Source organism: Falco biarmicus, chromosome 5 (genome assembly GCF_023638135.1).
Source record: "Falco biarmicus isolate bFalBia1 chromosome 5, bFalBia1.pri, whole genome shotgun sequence".
Taxonomy (NCBI): domain Eukaryota; kingdom Metazoa; phylum Chordata; class Aves; order Falconiformes; family Falconidae; genus Falco; species Falco biarmicus.
In genome coordinates this window covers 69,801,927-69,821,106 of record NC_079292.1, presented here as the reverse complement: position 1 = coordinate 69,821,106, position 19,180 = coordinate 69,801,927, and the positions used below count along the sequence as shown (strand labels likewise).

The 19,180-nt window shown below is 39.1% G+C and overlaps 2 protein-coding genes across 19 annotated transcripts in view; one reads left to right on the top strand and one right to left on the bottom strand.

Moving 5' to 3' along the window:
* Positions 1-19,180, top strand: part of MICAL3 (microtubule associated monooxygenase, calponin and LIM domain containing 3) — a 161,762-nt gene that overhangs the window by 44,427 nt on the left and 98,155 nt on the right. For all 18 annotated transcript variants that reach the window (XM_056338998.1, XM_056339001.1, XM_056339015.1 and 15 more), the window contains exons 2-8: positions 7,549-7,924; positions 13,712-13,919; positions 15,483-15,599; positions 16,300-16,401; positions 16,965-17,120; positions 17,678-17,778; positions 18,457-18,714. In XM_056338998.1, coding sequence (XP_056194973.1) covers positions 7,661-7,924; positions 13,712-13,919; positions 15,483-15,599; positions 16,300-16,401; positions 16,965-17,120; positions 17,678-17,778; positions 18,457-18,714 — 1,206 coding nt within the window. In that variant the 5' untranslated portion in view covers positions 7,549-7,660. The remainder of the gene's footprint in view (positions 1-7,548; positions 7,925-13,711; positions 13,920-15,482; positions 15,600-16,299; positions 16,402-16,964; positions 17,121-17,677; positions 17,779-18,456; positions 18,715-19,180) is intronic.
* The window catches only part of LOC130149418 (tubulin alpha-4 chain-like), a 121,851-nt gene that overhangs the window by 87,560 nt on the left and 15,111 nt on the right, over positions 1-19,180 (bottom strand). The gene's annotated exons all lie outside the window — the stretch shown is intronic.

Genomic DNA, 19,180 nt, shown 5'->3' with positions numbered 1-19,180 from the left:
GGAAGTTCTGGAGGTCTGGGTTTAAGGTTCAGTTTCTTTGGTGTTTTTTGATCTCTGCATGTATATTTTACCTGGTAATTACAAAGGCTGAGGTTGCACCACAGGTTGTAGCGTGACTTTTCCTAGAATAAAGCTTGGGATTTGTTTTGTTTTTAAATTTCAACAGCTTTTAAATGAAGTGGGTTGTGGGTTGGAGAAATCTGTATTTCTCCTTTTATTCAAATGTCTGTTTACTTTAGTTTCTTGGCGTCCGAAGGAGTCTTGCAAGGTCTGCATTAGGAAAAAAAAAATTAAAAATTTTTAAGTCCCTCTGTTCTCCATATTCAGTCTTCCTCCACAGAAACAGGATATACATCCATTAAATAATATGTTTGAACTGCTCTGTGCAGCGTACTCCATTTGTGATGCCACAGCTGGTTGAGTGTGTGTGGAGGGTGGAATTATGAATCTTCTAATCCTGTTTTCTAACTCCTTTCTCCTCCACTGCTTTCTTCAAGGAAGTGCCTGCCTCTTTTCCGCACCTATAACAGCTGAGAGTTGGAAGCAGCACAAATAAAACTTTTTTTCCCTATGCACGTTTTTGAAGTCTGTAATTGGAATATTTGTTCTTCGTTTTGTGGGAGTCTGGTATTTGTCAAGCCAGTGAGCAGTGAGTTAAAAGTCCAGGCAGCCATCTGCCTTGATTAGAATGAATGACCAATCTTTGGGTTTGCTTCTGAGGTGCTGAGATGTTTCTTTTGATGACCCAAATGAAGGTGGCTTTGGTAAGCTCAGCCTAGTTTGGATCGTGTGATTCTGTGTGACTAGTAATCTTTGACCTGGGTAAAGCAGAATTACATAATATAAGGGAGAACTGTAGCACATAAGTGGATATAATAGTAGGCAAGCACATACTGCACATACTGCTTTAGATGCTAGACCATTACACTTCTCAGATCTCATGAACCTTTTTATGTGTTCTTTGAAGAATAGTAATTTTTTTCCTTTTGTCACTTGCAGATCATACGGTTGTGTCTGTGTCTTTGTCCCTGTTGATTTGCTTTCCTGTACTAACTTTTGTGATTGCTGCAGTCTGTGTTTTGGTACCAGGTTCTGACAGATAGAAGCCTTCACTAATCTAAATTTTAAAAGATGTGTTCATGTGAGTTTCATTAGAGAATTTCTTTTTTGAGATATTTTTATTTTTTTTTTTTACACATAAATATAGGCTCTTGTTTGTTTTCTCACTGTGTCATGGAATGGCTTGGGGTGATCAGTGTGCTGGCAGAACCTGAGGGCCTCAGAGGACTTGGCTCACTGGGCTGCAGAGGTTGTTAGAGTGTGTTTGTAGCCTCCAGTCTTTGTTCTGCTCAAAATTTCTAATTGAGTCAGAACAATGTTCTTGTTCTCTTAGGTTCAGTAAAGCTTTTCTGAAAGCTCCTTTTCCTGTGGCATAGCATGTTGCTCAGAAAGATGAATCAATCCATGTCCTGTATGATGTCAAAAGCTGGTATGTCTTACTGTGCTAAGGCAGCTGATTTGTTTTATCCCCATTTGAAGTCAGAAATACAGTTTTGTGAAACACTCATTCCAGTAATTTCTTACAGGCCTTTTTTTTTTTTTCCTTTTCTTTTTTCTTTTTTTTCCCCTCTGCATGTGAGCTTTCCTCAGGTTATTGGATAGTGTTTGGGGAAGTTCAGCTTGTAAAACTGGGTGGGAACTAACTTTTAAGATGTGTTTTTATGTTGAAATGTAATATCAGGAGCAGCTTCAAAGCACTTCAAACAGTGTTGGCATTCAACCTTCTTGCCCTGTTAAGTGGTGGAATGAGAAGCCTCCATGTGCTTCAGCCTGGCAGTGGAGTCACCTCCACCTAGTGTAAAGTGATTGTACGCTTACCTTAGAAGTGGGATATATGTTGCTCATGAGAAAAAATACCCATGTTCTGACTGCCTACAGGCGTGGGCCATGGTCTTTATGGGAAAAGCTTGTAAACTAATGGCTCCCTGTATTGAAACAGCCAGATTTGTGGTTTGATGACTTGTGTTTTCTTGGAAGGATTTGTGGGAGATGCATGGATTTTACCACCCATATAACAAATGGAGCTTTTGCTGTTGTATGGCATTGGGTTTTGGGAGGCCTATAAAGGGAAGTGTTGCTCATTTGACTTTTTGCATTAATGGCCATGCTCCAAGAAGTTTGTTATGAGAGTTTTGGTTCTAGTGAGATGTAGTACTTTTTACCATTGGAATAAAAGCATCTTTACTTCTTTGAGAAATACAGGGGTGTTTTTGCTGTGCATGTAGAGTACTGTGTGGTTGTTTATAGTATGGTGACAGTTCCAAGATGTAAAGAATGACCCCAGCTTCCCAAATACACAGCTGGTGAGTTGTTGCTAGGTGGGAAGGGATCACTGAATTGGTTGCTGGTCACCCAATGCGAAGGCTTGTACCATGAGGGATCTGCCTAATATATGGCTGTCAGGTATTTAAGCTAGTAGTTCTTGAAGCTTGTCTTGCAATATGACAGCTATCCAGGTGGCCTGCTGTTCTCTTATTATCTTATAAGGGGGCAGCTACTTCTTCCTTGGTATAATTTTTATTCCAAAGAAAAAATAATGTGTTTCTTGGTCTCTTTTATTTATGTTGGTGTTCATTCACTGCAGGGACTCTTCTGTGATCAGTGTTATGTATGACAGTGCCTCAGAATAGTGTTTGTTGAATTCATATAGATAAAAGGTTTTATTTTATAGATGTAATGTTTTCAGTACTCTTGTTATGGCACTTAAGTAATGGCTAGTAATAAACAACTAAACATTTTTCTTCAGTACCTTGACAGGAATTTGGAACCAACATACTATCTGTAACAGCTTCTGTATTTGTGTTTCCATGTTCTTGGATATAATTTGCATTTCTTTTCAAATCGTTACTGGACTGAGTTTTTCTTGACGTGAGAATTCTATGAACTGTTTGTGTATGTGCTTTGATCTTCTCTTTAAGAATGAGTTCTTGTATTTGCAGCCAAGTTCGTATTTGGTCTCTCATTCTCCCACTTTTGTCCTAGCTTGGGAGAGAGGGTAGACAGGGAAGAGGTGGAGACCAAAAAGACTCACTCCCATATGGTGGGCAGAAGCCCCCCAAATCAGGATTAATAAGTGTATTAAAACACAAACATCTTTTTTCCACCGTATTTGCTTCAGTGTTGAATTTCATGAATGGGAGCAGACCTAAATACCATCTTAAAACATACTGTGGACAGTGCTGACATTCCTTTATTCCATCTGGTATAAAAGGGAAGCTGCAAACAATGGCAACCACGCCTTTGTCCTCCTGTTTTCCCATTCTTTGTATAATACAGAGCTAAAATAATTGCTTTAGCTTTTCTTGTTAAAATTGTCCTCTTTTTTGCCACCTGTTTCAGTCTTACCACTGCCCAATAGCTGCACTTTTTGATACCTGTGATCACTTAGAAAGTCGTGAACATATTGTAGCAAAGTCCATTGTTTAGTTTTAGCTAAAAGTAAAATAAATCAAATCCTGGAAATGAAAACAGAGCTTTTTCATTTGTTGGAATAAAGACTTTTTTTAGTGTGGTTTACTGAAGAAGGGAGGCTTATGAGATTGAGCTGTTTGTCCATCTGCTTTTCAGTTCATCCTTAGTAACTTTTGAACAATTTCATCCAGATTTGATGGAGAATAAAAGTCCCAAAGGTAATTGGTTTCTTACAAGAAAACTGGAGGCTGGGTGGAGGAGAGAGACAAAAATAGGTGTCCCCACTGTCTGCAGCATAAGCTTAACAATAATCTGTGCTTAGGCTTTTGTTAGCCAAGTTACAAGTGTGTACTGGCTGCCTAGGTACGGCAGGAATCTCAGAGTTTCCAGACCGTGTGACTGAGTCTCGCTTAGGCAGAAGCGGAGGGGCCATGAAAGGGAGACAAGGACATAGGGGGAATGTTGCTGGGGAACTAGAACTCTTAAGGAAAGGAGGAAATCAGTGGAAATGGGGCTATTGGAGCTATCAGGAGTTTTACGATTGATGGACAAGCTTGCTTTCAGATTCCTCATGATACTACTGCAGTTTGTTGATCTCTGACTTCTCAAGAGATTTGTCTGTCGAGGGTGCATCTGTGGTGTTTGCCTGGCTGTGAAATAATTAAAATGTAAGAAAGCATTTACATTGTGCTCAGAGAGACTCAGCATGCTGAAGTGGAGACAGGCAGTTACTTTGGCAAATGTTTTATTCACTCAAAATGCTGTTTTAAGCTAGGCAGAACGAGCTGCAAATTTAGATGGAATTAACTCAATAATTTCCAGCATCCTTCTCCATTTTTTTCCAGTGGAAAATGCATTCCCATAATATCTTACTTTTCCAGGCTCAAGTCATTAGTTGAGTGAGCACTTTCAACAAAATAAGGATGGGAAACATAGTGGGGATGACTCCTATAATGGGGATTTATTTGCCTGGAATCTAGGAGCCCTGCATTTGCAACACTTTCTGCAGGAGCTTGAATTTGTATGACAAAATCCATTATATATATAATCTGCAAAGTCTCTTCCTCTCTTTTGCATTTGCCAGAAGTAGGGCACTGGACTTTCGCATATGCATTTGGTCAAATATTCATATTCCTGCATCTGTGGTGACTGTGGGAAGGAACCACCACCTGGAATTATTCATTGCCAGTGTCTCTGTGTTTCATAGGTTTCTTTTGTCGGGGCAAATGCTGGAGATCCTGAGCATACTTGCAGTCATGAGTCAGTGACAACCTCATGCTATTATTGTAAATAGCAACACAAACACTCTTCTTGCATGCGTTTTTTCACGGCCTTTGTCTTTCTCTCGAACACTCCAGCCAAGGAATTTACAGAGCTTCTGAGTCAGCAATCAGCTGCCTCGAGACAAAACATACAGGATACTGCAGACTTGCAGAATAGCCGACAAGGCATGCGAATACTCTGGAAACCTGGCAGATAGTTCTTGCCTGCCTTTGCTTTCCTCGTGTAATTTCCATGTTCTCTGATGTGTTCCTCATGGGTTCCAAGGACTTTCGGTTTGCATCAAGAATGCAGAGCTCTGGGGAGTGATTTACCGAGGTGACGGAAGCCTCAGTATTTGACCTGTGGGCATAACTGATTTCACAGCCTGCATGAAATGGGATGTCGGCAGAACTGCTCTATAATGGGCCACTTGGGTTGTGCTGCATAAAATGACCTGCTTGGTTTGTCTCCTGGCTTCGCAAACCTTGAACACAAAGCAGTAAGTTCCTAGAATGAAAGTAGTTTGGATTTTAACTTTGGGATCTCTCTGAGCAGTGCAGGACCAATGACGCTTCACTCCTTTGTTGAAAAACTACGATAGAAGGAAGGGTGAGGAACAAAACCCATGTTGTCCTTACACCTGGATATATCAGCAATGGACTGTGGACTAGCAGACTTAAAATTGCCACTCCACTTAGTAGAAGTTATATGATCTAAATTGCTTTTTCTGAGGAAGTGTCAGTCACCTGAAGCGCTGGTGTAAAGTGAGTGCTTGGGTGGTGGAGCAGGGTGAAAAGGTGGGGGAAACATAACACAAAATAGTATTCAACTTGCAACAATGTGCTGATTGATAAGGCATATGACTGTAGCTATTTTGTTGTGTCTGTATTACACAGATGCACTGAAATTACTGCTTCAGTGTAAGAGGTGATGCTGGAGCTCTTTTATCACATTCTTCTTGAGAGCAGAGGAGGAGATACAAGCTTAAAGCACAGTACCTTTGACCTCTGCAGTAGTGCAGTTGTTACCCTGAGGTGCAAGCCTGGAGCTTGTTTCCAGCTGCACAACAGGAAAGTTAAGATTAATAAGGAAAGCAGTTAGTTCCATCCTGCTTAGTGAGCAGTAATGATAACGGACATGGCATCACTACCAGTCAGTTAGAAAAACAACTTCATATGTACTGAGTCCTCTAAGGCGGTGGTCCTAATAAAGTCATAATCACATTCTTCGGTATAACCCATTGTTGTACTGTTGCTTCTGTAGGAAATTCTATTTTTATTTTCAGTAACAAAGAGTTTGTGGCTGTATGTAAAGATTTCCAGGTCTCCTTTGCTATTTCTAAATGTAAGCAATAAATAGCATGTTACGGTGAAATGCAGGAGTGCCCAAATAAACTGCTGCGGAGCTGTCATACAGCAGGGGAAGAGACATGAGCTGTAATGTTTGAGTTGGCTTCCTGTCTGCTGGAAGCAGGAAAAGAGCTGGTGAGAATCTAGAAGGCTTTATCCAAGTTCACATACTTCCTTTTTTACCTGAATACCCTTTGCAAAAAAACAAAGGACAAAAAGCACCTCAGAAATGCTTTCACTTCCATAGTTCCCACATACATTCCCATGCTGCTCTACTATCTGAAGACAAACAGAAGGATTCTTTCTTAGAGAGTAGTCTATTATGTGCATGTACTTAGTTTTATGTATAAAAAGAAGAAAGATTTATTATACATAAAAAAGGAGAGGGAGAGAAAATACCTTTTCTTTAAACAAAATCTGCTATTTATGGTCTGAACAATTCATTCTGTAGGTTTGCAGGCTGCTTCTGAGGGATCCCAGAAAAGCAACTAAGAGTAGCAGACGTCCTGTTAGTGTATTTAATCTGCTGAGGACCCCAGTTGCCACCTAAAATTTTGTAGGGACCTGAATGTCAAAAGAAGTTGAAAACTCACAGAGTAGAGGAACTACTAGGAGAATCTCATGAGGGTCGTGCGTCGGCCACATGTCACTCTTGCACTGCTTGCTTACCTACAGGCATACACAGAATACTTTAGGAAGGCAAATGCTTATACTGCTCGATACAACACAGGCAGACATATTTTTTTTCAGTCTTGACATCTTTGCTTAAGCATTTGATTGCTATTAGCAGGTTTAACTTTGTAGGATTGCAGTAGCCATCACTGGATGGTTATGTCACTGTACAAAAGCAGTGTGTGCAAGGACTCTGACAGAGGTATCGGCTTGTGCTATGCCATCCTCTTTCTTCTCTATTATCATGAGCAAAGACCCATGTCCTTTTAGAATGAAGGAACCAAAACTTACTTTACTGGTGGAATACCAGCTCCTAAAGTTCTTTGTGGTAGTAGTATTTTTAAGACAAGCATGTAACTATTGCTGTGGTGTTAACCACAGTGATCTGGTTATCACAGTGACTGCTACATTAGTAAGTCTGTATCCTTTGTTTTAAAATGCTGCCTACTTCCAAACATCATGTAATATCTGCCAGTTTACTTTAACTTCTCTGCTGTTCACGTGAAATGAGTTTTGATAAAACTTCCTAGGGACTGGCTCAGGTTAAAGTATTTTGCGATTTAACAGAGGCGAGATGTCCCAGTCTGCAGTGAGGCTCAGTGAGCTTTGGAAGGCTCAGCTTCAATCAGCTTGGGTGGGAGCCCTCAGGATATTGATCAGTTGACTTAGATAGGACTGATGCCTTATTAGTTACTGAGAATCTGGGCTCTCAGTTCAACAGGCTTAGTCAAAATTTTGGAAAGAAAAAAAAAAAGAGCAAGCTCAGTTACTTTTTCTTCTTTTTATTTTATAGGTTAATAATGCTTGTAAGCCAGAGGTGAAAGTGGCTCAGCAGAGCAACATCAGGAAGTCTGGCAGACTGGAAGAGAACAGCTGCCCCCAAGGGCAGCTGCAAAGCGTGAAGGATGGAGGAAAGTAAGAATGAGAAGGTGAACCAGGCTCATGTTCTCTTCGACAGATTCGTCCAGGCTTCAACCTGCAAGGGAACTCTTAAGGCTTTCCAAGAACTCTGTGACTACCTAGAGCTAAAGCCTAAGGACTACCGTTCTTTCTATCACAAACTGAAGTCCAAGCTCAATTACTGGAAAGCCAAAGCCTTATGGGCCAAATTGGATAAAAGAGGCAGCCATAAGGACTATAAGAAGGGGAAAGCATGCGCCAATACAAAGGTAAGAGATTTATTTATGGTGGTCAAGACACCTATTACCCAGTTTGTCTCTAGAATACACAAGAAAAATGTCTGGATGTAGAACAATGTTTGCCTGGTGTCAATACAGGCCCAGGGAAGATTCAGGAATGTTCTCAGGCATACTATTTATAATATATAGTTTCAATTTGGTAGCATTTAATGCTCAATCAGTAATTGTGTTTGCTACTACCAAATTTGACTGCCCGCTTGAATAGCAGAAGCTAAATGGAAGTCCTTGGAAATTACCAGAATATTTGTAATTTATTCAGGAGAAGCAGCCTGCAAGTTTCTGTTTTGTGGTTTTGTGGCATCAGTACCGTAGATGGCTTAGAAAATCTTAGCTGGTAAACCTTTAATCTTGGTAGGATTTTCTTTTTTTACATTTTTTACTTTTTTAAAAAAGGAACAGATAGTGCAAAAGATGATAGAATTAGAACAGGATTCTGTCCTTCATTGAGGACAATACATGCTGTTTCTTCTTTTGAATATTCACCTTTTGGGAGAAGGAAATATCTTAATAGGAGGAATTAATGACTAATTCCTCAGTAGAGAACTAAGAGGGAAATACATCCTGTTCAGAATATGTCAGTTGTTTCAGATCTGTGGACTGAAGTTTAATTCCCAACTAGATATTAGAAAGTTATATTTCTTGATTTCTTGATTGTTTATTCTGTTTCACTTTCCAGTGGTCATTTTCATATGATGGTGGCATTTATAATTAATTACTACAATATCACTGGAAAAATTACTAGTGGACCAAGGTGCACTTGTACTAGACCTTGTAAAGATAACACTTTCCTCAAAAAGCTTACAGTTGATATGTCAGATGATAGGTAACAGGTGCATATAGATTAACTTGGAAAACAATAAAACAGTTGGGCGCTGTTGGTAATCACAGGGGGCAGTAGCCTTAACACCCTGAAGGTCCAACCACTTTATTGAGGTTTACTTTTTTGAGGCAGCATGACAAAGGAGGGACTTACAGGAAGATAAATATAGTGACTTTTGTGTATATTTAGGAATAAACCTTCCAAACGGTATGGACATCATGGAGCAAAGTTCAAAATTTTTTTTCTGAAAACTTGACTGCACTTTGCGTTCAATGGATTCAGGAATTGCTCTGATTTTGAATGAAGCATGATGAGTAGAGCTGAAATGGGGTGTTAAAGGCTGTGAAATGAAGACAGGTAGCTTATATTTTAATGAGAAAGAGATTGAGGAAGCTGTGCAAGAGTGTAGAGTTATTTTAATTTATTTGAAGTAACAGACTAAAAGTGATTTTTGCATCTGGGCTCTGAATATATATCTTAGTGGGCAAGACTGTATTTGTTAACCTTGAAGGAAAGGTTGCTTCGACAGCAGAGGTGTAACATGAAAGAGGAGATTTAATGGAAGAATATGTGTGTGACTTGAATATTGCTTGATTATGAGGATATACAAAAAAATAGATAGGAGTGGACATTAACATCCAGCTATGAAAGACATTCGGGAAATTGATTGTGACACTTACCTAGAAGGGAAGTGGTGAGGTGAGTTAAGGGTGTTGGAGCTTGATTTTTATCATGTTGGGCTTGAACTGAAAACTAGGCAGCCATGAGGAGATGTCAGAAAGGTAGAGACTTCAGCTTAGACAAAAAGTAGTCAACTCTGAGCTGGAAAAGTTCTGTGAATCTGCAGCACTGAAAAGCTGATTGAGCCAGTGACTGTGAATGAGGTGATACAAAGGCACGTTGTAGAGGAAGATGGTAAAGAGGTGAAGGGTGAAGCCTGTGGGAAGTTTGTGGTGAGAGGTGTGGGAGAAGTGAGGGAAGTCCTTCAGTTAGTGCTCTGAAAGAATAGCTGAAGACATAGAGGAGTACTGAGTCTTAAAATAAATCAGAAAAGGACACGCTTTGAAGAAACAGATGTAGCCAGCTGTCTATAAAACATCTCTTAAAGTGCAGTTGAAAACTGAGTAAAAGAGGTAAAGCATACTGGGAGTGATGTTTGACTAAAGAGATTGCTAGAGATTTTGTATAGTCCAAAAGCTTGGCCTATTTTGTGCACCAAAGCCAAGGTAGAGAGAGTGTAGGATGGAAATGGAGAAATGAGATCAGGGGAGGGGTTGTAGAAGTGTCATGCAGTGATCATGGACATGAGGTAATGGTGAGATAAACAGACTTAAGGGGTCATGTGTGATTCTCTTGTCATTTAATGATGAGAGAGAAACCTCAGAACTTGCTGCTGTTGGTGGTGGTGGTGGGAATAATTGCAGGGGACATGTCAATGACAATGCTGAATTGGTCTCTGTTAGAGGAATGGGAAGACTTACTCCGTAGCTTCTCTCCTGTGTGGGTGACGAGGAGGAGAGAGAGAGTAAAGGAAAAGAGGAAGAGGAGTGGAGGCAAGACAGAGAGGAATTTGCCGGTCTTGCTAAGAAGCTGTTGGTGAGATGCTGTATAGGAACACAAGTGAAAAGGTGGATGGTGAATAAATTAAAGGTGGCACCCCGCCTCTGCCCCAGTGCAGAAACATTTAGGACTGTGGATTTGCGATTCGTGCCATTTTGAGTAGTGAAATTAGTACCTGAAAGGAAGTGAAATCTAGTTAATTTTTTTGTTGTTGTTCGTGTGTCTTAAAGAATATATACCTGTGATGATAAATTATTTTTGTATGCCTTTACATATAAACTTTGTTGAAATTTTTAATGTAAACAAATGATAAATATGTGTTCTTTTAATATTTCTTTATGCTTGTGCTAATTACTTGTTTCCTTTCCTAACAGTATCTGCCATTAAATGTTTATATGTAATTCCTAAGAGGTAATTGTAACTGTTCAAAGTAGCAGCCTTTTGAGAAGTGAATCATATCTGATTTTATGTTTCCTGTCTCACTTAGTTTTGTATTCTCAGTGTTTAATGTAATTTGCAAACCACTGATTAAAAAATACAGAAATTTAAGTGAGCATGTGGCATGATAGAATGTGAAATAAAGATTAGGGTTTTACCCATTTTATCAGAACAGTCATTTCTTTAGGAAGCTCATTTTCTATACACTTGAACATATACAAGTTTTGAAGTTCTCATCTTCTGTAGCATAGTTTTTACTTGCCCATTTAAAAAATGGTCAGGGATGAAGTGCCATGACTAGGGTTCTGCAGTTAGTGCATCACATGGCCAGCGTCCAAGTTAGCCAGAATTCCGATAACCAGTGTTCGTGAACGCGAGACTTGGATGGGATGGGTTGTTCAAATGTAAATAGTTAAAAATGGTGCTCTTTCTTCATTCGTTACACAGAGAATACAGAATTGCAATTTGCATTTAATGTTCCATTACCATAGTGGTGTTACTGAAAACTTAGCATGATCTCTGAAAGATCTTGAGCAAGAAGTGTTTCTGAGTGGTGAGACAGCTTCAGTGCATGGAGTTGCAGCAGTTATTGGAGTCATTGAGGGGAAAGGGAATAAGGAACAACAGCTGCCTTGATTTTCTTGGCTGTACTTGGCATCTCATGTAGTTACTGCTGCCTGTGAGAGTATCAGGATGTAGGTTTCCATGAGAGATGTGAAACTGGAAGAAGCGTTAGAGGTGGAAAAGGGAGCAGAATTTTCTTCTGTTTTTAACTGCTTAAAACTCACTGTGTTCTGTAACAACATAATTTAATGTGTTTGTGATGGTAAAAAACAATAACAAAAAAACTTTTGACCGTGAATGACTTGACTGTCATATATTTTACATCCAGAACATCTAGAGTCTTAAACATAACCTAGATGTTGTTAAACACATCCTTGTTTGAGGGCAGGGTGGAAGGTTGTAGAGAAAAAAAAAAATTTACACTTCTTCTGTGAGAAAATTACAGGCAATTAATTTACAAGTTGATTATGTAGACCTGAGTTTGAATAGTCTGATTTTAGTACAATTCCTTTGTTGTTGTGTACTCCATCATAACTATTTTAATGTGGGGAATGTTATCAAAGAATAAAAGTCACCCAACTCAGTGTGGTCATGTTGCTTATTGAAGCCAGTCACTTTGAAGATTGTAGCTGCCATATGGGCAAAATTATTACCTGGATAAATATGATATGCTCATCAAATTTTCTTGAAAGTTTAAAAAGTGGTGTTTGAGAGTTATACTTACCTGCAAAGAAGACAGTATTACACTGGAGGAATATATTAGAGCCTAATTGATTATTGCTTGTAGCGAATGACAAGTTGGACAATGCACAAGTTTGTTTAGGAATTTAATAGCTCAGTGGTTGGGTTTGCTTTTTGACCCACGTGCCTTCAGGTTCCTGAAGCTACTAAAGCAGTGCTGTTATTCTTCCTGTTCCACTAGACTTGGGTCTCTGCCCTCAGAGTTGTGTGACCTCTTACCTTACACAGTAGTCTTACTTCAAATTTGTATGTCAGTTGTTACCTCGTCACTGCTGTAACTTGTACTGTTGTATTCATTGTTCAGGCTTTATATTTGCAGTTTTACATTATTTACAGGGTTTATGCTCCAGTGAACAACTGGTGAATAAGTGGCAACCTGTAAAAACTGGCATAAGGGGATGACCAACAAACAAAGAGCTTTGCTTTGGGATATGCTGTTTATCAGAAGGTTGGGTTCTGGTTAAGTTTTAGCATACTTAAGAATTTCTCAGAGCGCTTTGTTGTCCAGCCATAAGGGTATGTAAGGAACTGGAAAATACTCACATGGCAGCAGCAGTCAGCACTGTAGCAAAGTCTTTATTCTGTGGGTCTAGTTTATACTCAATAGAAATCAAAGTACAAAAATGATATGACAGAGCGGACCATGTACTATATTCCTGTGAAGGCACAAACTCATGCCAGCTTCCTTTGTGGACTTCAGTTTCTGTGGGTGAGAAATGTCAACTGGCTATCTTGGCTTTTTAATCTTAAAAGAACTGGTCTTGCTGTATTATTTCTCAGAAAGTATTTCCAACACTTAAGTATGCACGTATTTTACATTCTCAAGTTGTTTATTAGCCTCTGATAGTGTTTGTGAGTAGAGTGGAAAAAGATATGAGAAGATGAAAGACCTTTGATATGACAAAGGGTAGGCCGGAGAAAGCATACTTTGATAAAAATAGTCTAGTCGCACAAAATTTGTATTTACATTATGTTTACTTTCCTGAAGTTTCCTTTGCTGCAATAGTAGAAGCACCAGCATAGGCATGTTAGAACGCTCTGACTTGACTACTGTCTGTGCTACTTTAGATGATGATGTTTATAAAAATGCTAGCATCTCATGTATTTATCTGCAGTAGCTATTGCTATGCTCCTCAGTCATGATGAGGAATCTTTAATGTTACTGAAGATTTTCTCAAGAAAGGCCAGCTCAGGCTTTGGAAGATGAGAGGAAAACTTGTCATCACCTTTTTTTTTTTTTTTTCTTTTAAGAAAAAATTCAATGAATTGAATTGAATGGGGGAGGGAGAAGCCTTCAGAAATACTGCTGTTCTCCAGGTGCTTACATAGCTTGGAGAGTACACCTTAGTAGCTTATCTTAAAACAAGGGTTGCAAACAGGCAGTTTACTTGCCTGCTCCTCCAAACTTTTCACTGCTCTGTGATATGCTTTATTTTCAGGTTGCAGTTACTGCTTTAATGTTACCAGTTGCAGAACATGGCAGGTAACAATAGAAAGACTGATCTGAAATTTCAGCTTATCTTGCAGACAAAGAGCACTTACTCCTAAGAGCCATGGGATGCTTGGAAGCTGCAGTAAAAATATCTTATTTCCTTCTAGGACTGTAAAGTTACTCTGTGCTGGTTGTTTTGCAGTGTCTGATAATTGGGGCTGGACCCTGTGGCCTTCGTACAGCCATCGACCTGTCATTCCTGGGAGCCAAGGTGGTGGTCATAGAAAAGAGGGATGCCTTTTCCCGCAATAATGTGCTGCATTTGTGGCCATTCACCATACATGACTTGAGGGGTCTTGGCGCCAAAAAGTTTTATGGCAAATTCTGTGCAGGATCCATAGACCATATCAGTAAGTACAGCCGCTGCTGGACACAGCAGCACTCATTCTTTACAGGGGAAATGTAGGCAAGGGCACGGGGTAGCTCGTTAAAACGCAGCCTACACCAGTCACTGCTTTCAAGTCTTTATTGTATGATTCAGCATTATGTTTGCATCATGCATTTCAGCCTAGACCTTGATGTGAAATACATACATTGTCATGAGATTATTACACATACAATATATATCTATCATCTTTTATACCCTTCCAAGCATATCTTTTTCCTGTGCTGAAAAGTACATTTAGGATTCAAAGCCTTTTATTTTATTTTATGATTTGATGGATAATACTCCGTTTTTTGCTGTTACATTCCTGCAGCTGCCACATTATTCTGTTCCTCTTGAGCATTGAAAACATCTTGTAAAAAAGAAAAATTACTGGATCTTTTGAATATTCTTGTGAATGTTGATCTAGAAAAAGGAGGAACAATTTTGGCTTTGTTAATTTTTGGAAGAGTGATGAAGATATTTTCAAGAATACTGTCAGCCTATGAATAATAGAGGTTTACATATTAAAATTGAGAATAATTTTGATGATTCTCAAATTCTGAGGAATCAGTCTCCTTTGAAAGCTGAATGCTTTGGTGGAGCAGGAGTTATTATTTTTCAGGTTTTCTTTTTATTTTTTCCAAAAAATGTACTGAACATGGCACAACCAGGTTTGGCCCACCAGTCTGTGTTCTCCACTGGAAGCAGAAAGCAGCACAGACATAGTAGATAAGAATTGGCTTCTTGTCCACAGCAAAAACTGCCTTTTTTTTTTTTTTTTTTTTTTTTTTTTTTTTTTTTGGCAAGGAATGGTTGAACTGGATGCTTTTTGGAACGTCAGTCTTGCAGATTGCTTTTTCCCTTCCAATTCCTTGTCGTTTTTATTCTTTCAGTATGCTTTTTCCCTTTCAATTCCTTGTCATTTTTATTCTTTCAGTACTTCTTGCATGTTGTCTTCTTTCGTATCTCATCACAGCTGAAATTTAGTGTTTAGATGGATTATTTTTTCATTTCAGTGTCTAAAATATGACAGTAGGATATCTTCCTTCAAATTAATAAGAGTTTGCACTTATTTTCATGCCCCCTACCTACATTAACTGAAGAGGAAAGAGGTGGTGAGGAACTTAACTATGCCCTCACTAACCCAGAGGTGTTAGGATGAAGGTGCAGTTCAGTATCAACAGCTAAGCTGATCAAATGGCTAGTTGCCATCTGTGACAGAAGTGCAGTCCCGCTGGTGCGCTCTCCCCTCCCACTCCTGCAGTACATGTTCTAGTTGTTTCCCTTGTTGCTGATTTGGGGACTGAAGCATTCAATGATTACTTACTTTTTATTCTTTGAAAAGGCTGGTGTTTCAGCTATATAGAAGTTTCTTGGCATGCTGTGATATGACACACCAGTGCTGCCTGGATGAAATGCTGGGAACACAGTGGGAAAAAGAAAATAGCGCTGGCCTTTAAATCAGTTTATCAGTAATACCAGAGATGCATTGGCACTTGTGCTCTTTTCTTTTTCTTTTATTTCATTATCATCTGCTTTTTTGCAGGTATCCGTCAGCTCCAGCTTATCCTTTTGAAGGTTGCCTTGATCTTGGGAATAGAGATCCATGTCAATGTGGAATTTCAGGGGCTTGTTTACCCTCCAGAGGATCAGGAGAATGAAAGCAAGTAGCATTGAAATGGGTTGTAGAGAAAGGGGAAGTTATGGTAGGATGCACAGACTCCTACTCCATAATCCTGTTTATGACTCTTAAGTCCTTTCCTCATGCTCCATTAATAAGAGTAATTATTAATACACTTTCACTTGAATTTTTAGTAGGATTTATTTTTTCTAGCAACAAATCCAAATTAGTTACTATATGAAACAAAATCACCTGAAGTACTACAGAGAAATAGACCAAAACACAGTAGATCGTAATTGCTCCTAGAATATTTAAAGCTATTACACTTAGAAGATACCTTTTTAAAACAACTCCTTTCTTTGCATTCACTGAGGATATTTGTATCAATGAATGATCCTTATGCTTTTTGTGTCTTTGTGAAACCTGTTCTCTGATTGCCATGGGAGATGGCGGCTTACTTGTTTTTTGACATCCTATTAGTTTGAGTAGGCACTAGAGAAGCTATAAAGGTTGTAGTGATCCTTAAAGGTAATAGGGTTTTTTTACCAGAGCTGTCTCTGCCTCTGATTCACACAGACTGGCTGTGCAAGTCAGCCATAGCTCTGTCAACAATATAGCTGTCCTGCAGTGTATCTTTACCAACTATGTGACAAAGGGATTATGGACAGTAAGAAGTAGTTTTATGTATTTGTTCTATTATGAGCACTGTTTATATTGTCATTAACTTGGAGTTTATCAACAGGAATAGGTTGGCGTGCATTGGTCCACCCAAAAACCCATCCGGTATCTGAGTATGAATTTGAAGTAATCATTGGAGGGGATGGCAGGAGGAACACCTTAGAAGGTAATGTGTCCATAATTCGCTTTCAAATAGAAAGTATTCTTAAATTAGTTAGAACAAAAATGGCTTTTAACATCCCAATCAAAATCTGGAAAGACATTTGATTAGTGAAAGGGAGATTAAAAGTCCATGTAAAAAATTCATTTGTATCAAAGACACATGGGTTGTCTTTTCCCACTTCTGTCCACTAGCAAAGGAATTAGGTGTTTTAACCTGGGTAATTTTTCCTACATTTTTTCTTCAGTTGAGTACTATTATAGCTCTTACTTTTGGGAACAGGAATTGAAGTGTTGAATATTACTCTGTATAGTAGAGAATTCTATCTTAACTTTTTTGTTGCAAGTTGCAATTTTTGGAAAAGAGGTAAGAAAGAGAAGGTGAGCTTTTTCCCTAAACAAACTTCTATTTTTCTGGTGAAGCAATTGTTGCATTCTCTGTGGAGGAGTTTGTAATTCATCAGATCCATTCACTGTTTTTATTTTGTGAGGGCACCTGTCTATAACGTGCTGAGCCTTCTCTTTAGGTATGCTCTATTTTTCAGTGTTACTACTTCATCTTTCCCATAGGGTTTCGCCGAAAAGAGTTCCGTGGAAAACTAGCAATTGCTATCACAGCAAACTTCATCAATCGTAACACCACAGCTGAAGCCAAAGTAGAAGAGATCAGCGGTGTGGCCTTCATATTCAATCAGAAGTTCTTCCAGGATCTACGAGAAGCCACAGGTTTGCCAGCAATTACCAGATTTCCAGTTAAAACTATTTGTCTTTGTTGCTACAACTTTGTAACTCAGGTGTCATGTTTAATGAGTAAATGAACATCTTGTGCAAGGAAGTCAGTCATTGCTGTCTCTGAAATCTGACTTCCTCATTCTTACAGCTGTTCTTTACAGCTGTACAAAGCAGATATGTATCAAGCAGATGCACGTCATTTTTGTTAAGAAGTGGAGAACTTCCCTGACAGTTTTCAGGAAATCTGAGCCCTAAATAGGAAAAGTTTGAATGCTGAGTTTAGCTTCTTGCACTCCACATCTGAATGCAAACCTTAGAATAATGATAAATGTATTTTTTAAAAGAGGTAGCTGCATGCAGGTGAAATGTGCTCTTTGTGGTTTTGTTGAAGATTCAGATTCTTCAAAGTCATGGAAGGAAGCTGCTTGGCATTCTCTCTCTAAGGCTTTCTAACCGTGTAATTTCAATTTGCTTTCTTCTAATAGAGCTCTTGTGTCACATGTAACACGTAACTTGTTCCTTCACTACCATGTCTTTTGTTCCACCACAAGGTATTGACTTGGAGAACATTGTCTACTACAAAGATGATACACACTACTTCGTCATGACTGCCAAAAAACAGAGCTTGCTGGAAAAAGGAGTGATACGGCATGTGGGTATTAACTTTTCCTATATTCTCTATAAACTAAGATTTTTAGGACAACTTGCTTTTAGTATGCTGAAAGAAGGGAAACAACGCTCTTCTTCCACCACGTAATGTTTTTACATAGGTGTGTTTTAGAACACAACTATATGCAGTTAATGCCCTTCTGAAGTATTTTGAGCCACCAGAAGTGTGTTACAAGACCTATCCTCTCCAGATTTGTATCCATTTGTAGCTTTGGGGGTTTTGTTCCTGTTAGGGTGAAATATGTTTAAAGAACATTTGATAGTTTGGTTGAGTTTCCCTCATTTTATGGCAATGAAAAAGTGGGGAGTGAAGAAAGTATTTACCTACCTCTTATTCCGACAGAAGCTGATTTAAAAGTAGTTTGGCCACATATGAATAAATAAGGAGTCTTGTGCCTTTTGTCTGAAGTTTGTGAAGAGAAATACTCAGAAATTTCTTAGCCCTTTCACAGTCAGGAATGCTAGTAGGACATGATTAATGTTTGCAATAAGAGATTTACAAATCTTTTCTTGGGAAGCATAAACACAGAAAAGAACGAAAGAAATTAGAGGGCAGACCTGTATCAGAGGGTTTGTCAGAATTTTAGTGCCAACTGTTGTATACACCACTCTTAAACCTGTGTATTTCACTATTTCACTTTTACTTTTCTGGTTTTGGCAGGATTTTGCCGACACAGAGTTATTACTCTCACGGGAGAATGTGGACCAGGAGGCTCTGCTAAATTATGCCAGAGAAGCAGCTGACTTCTCAACTAATCAGCAGCTACCATCACTGGACTTTGCCATCAATCACTATGGTCAGCCAGATGTGGCCATGTTTGACTTCACGTGCATGTATGCGTCAGAGAATGCAGCCCTGGTGCGAGAGCAGAACGGCCACCAGTTACTTGTGGCACTGGTTGGGGACAGTCTTCTAGAGGTTTGTGTTTTAAACTTACCATGTGAAAGCAGTGAAATGAAGCATAAGTACAAGCCATTGCACCCATCACTGAAATATGTGCTGTCTATAAGAGAGGTACTATAAGGAAAGATACTGTTTATTATACGATAAAGTGGGAGGTTTGAATGAAGAGTAGGAGTGTTGGGAAAACAGAATATTTAAGATGGTAGTGATCTTCTTAAGAAAATGTGTGCAGAGATTTTTCTGAAGTTGTGTCTATTCCATCTGCTTCTTATTGGGACAGTTAGGCTCTCTACAGAACCTACTGTAGGCCTGTTACTAATTAGCATTTTGTAATGGGTTATAAAGGACAATCTTGAAGAGGAGCTGTTAAGGCACTCCAGGCTATGAATTGTTGTTGGAAATAGAGGAAACATGGGCTTTGGGGGAACTCGGGGGCAATTCACCATACAATACACACCGCTTCCTCTAGCCCAGCGGGCAT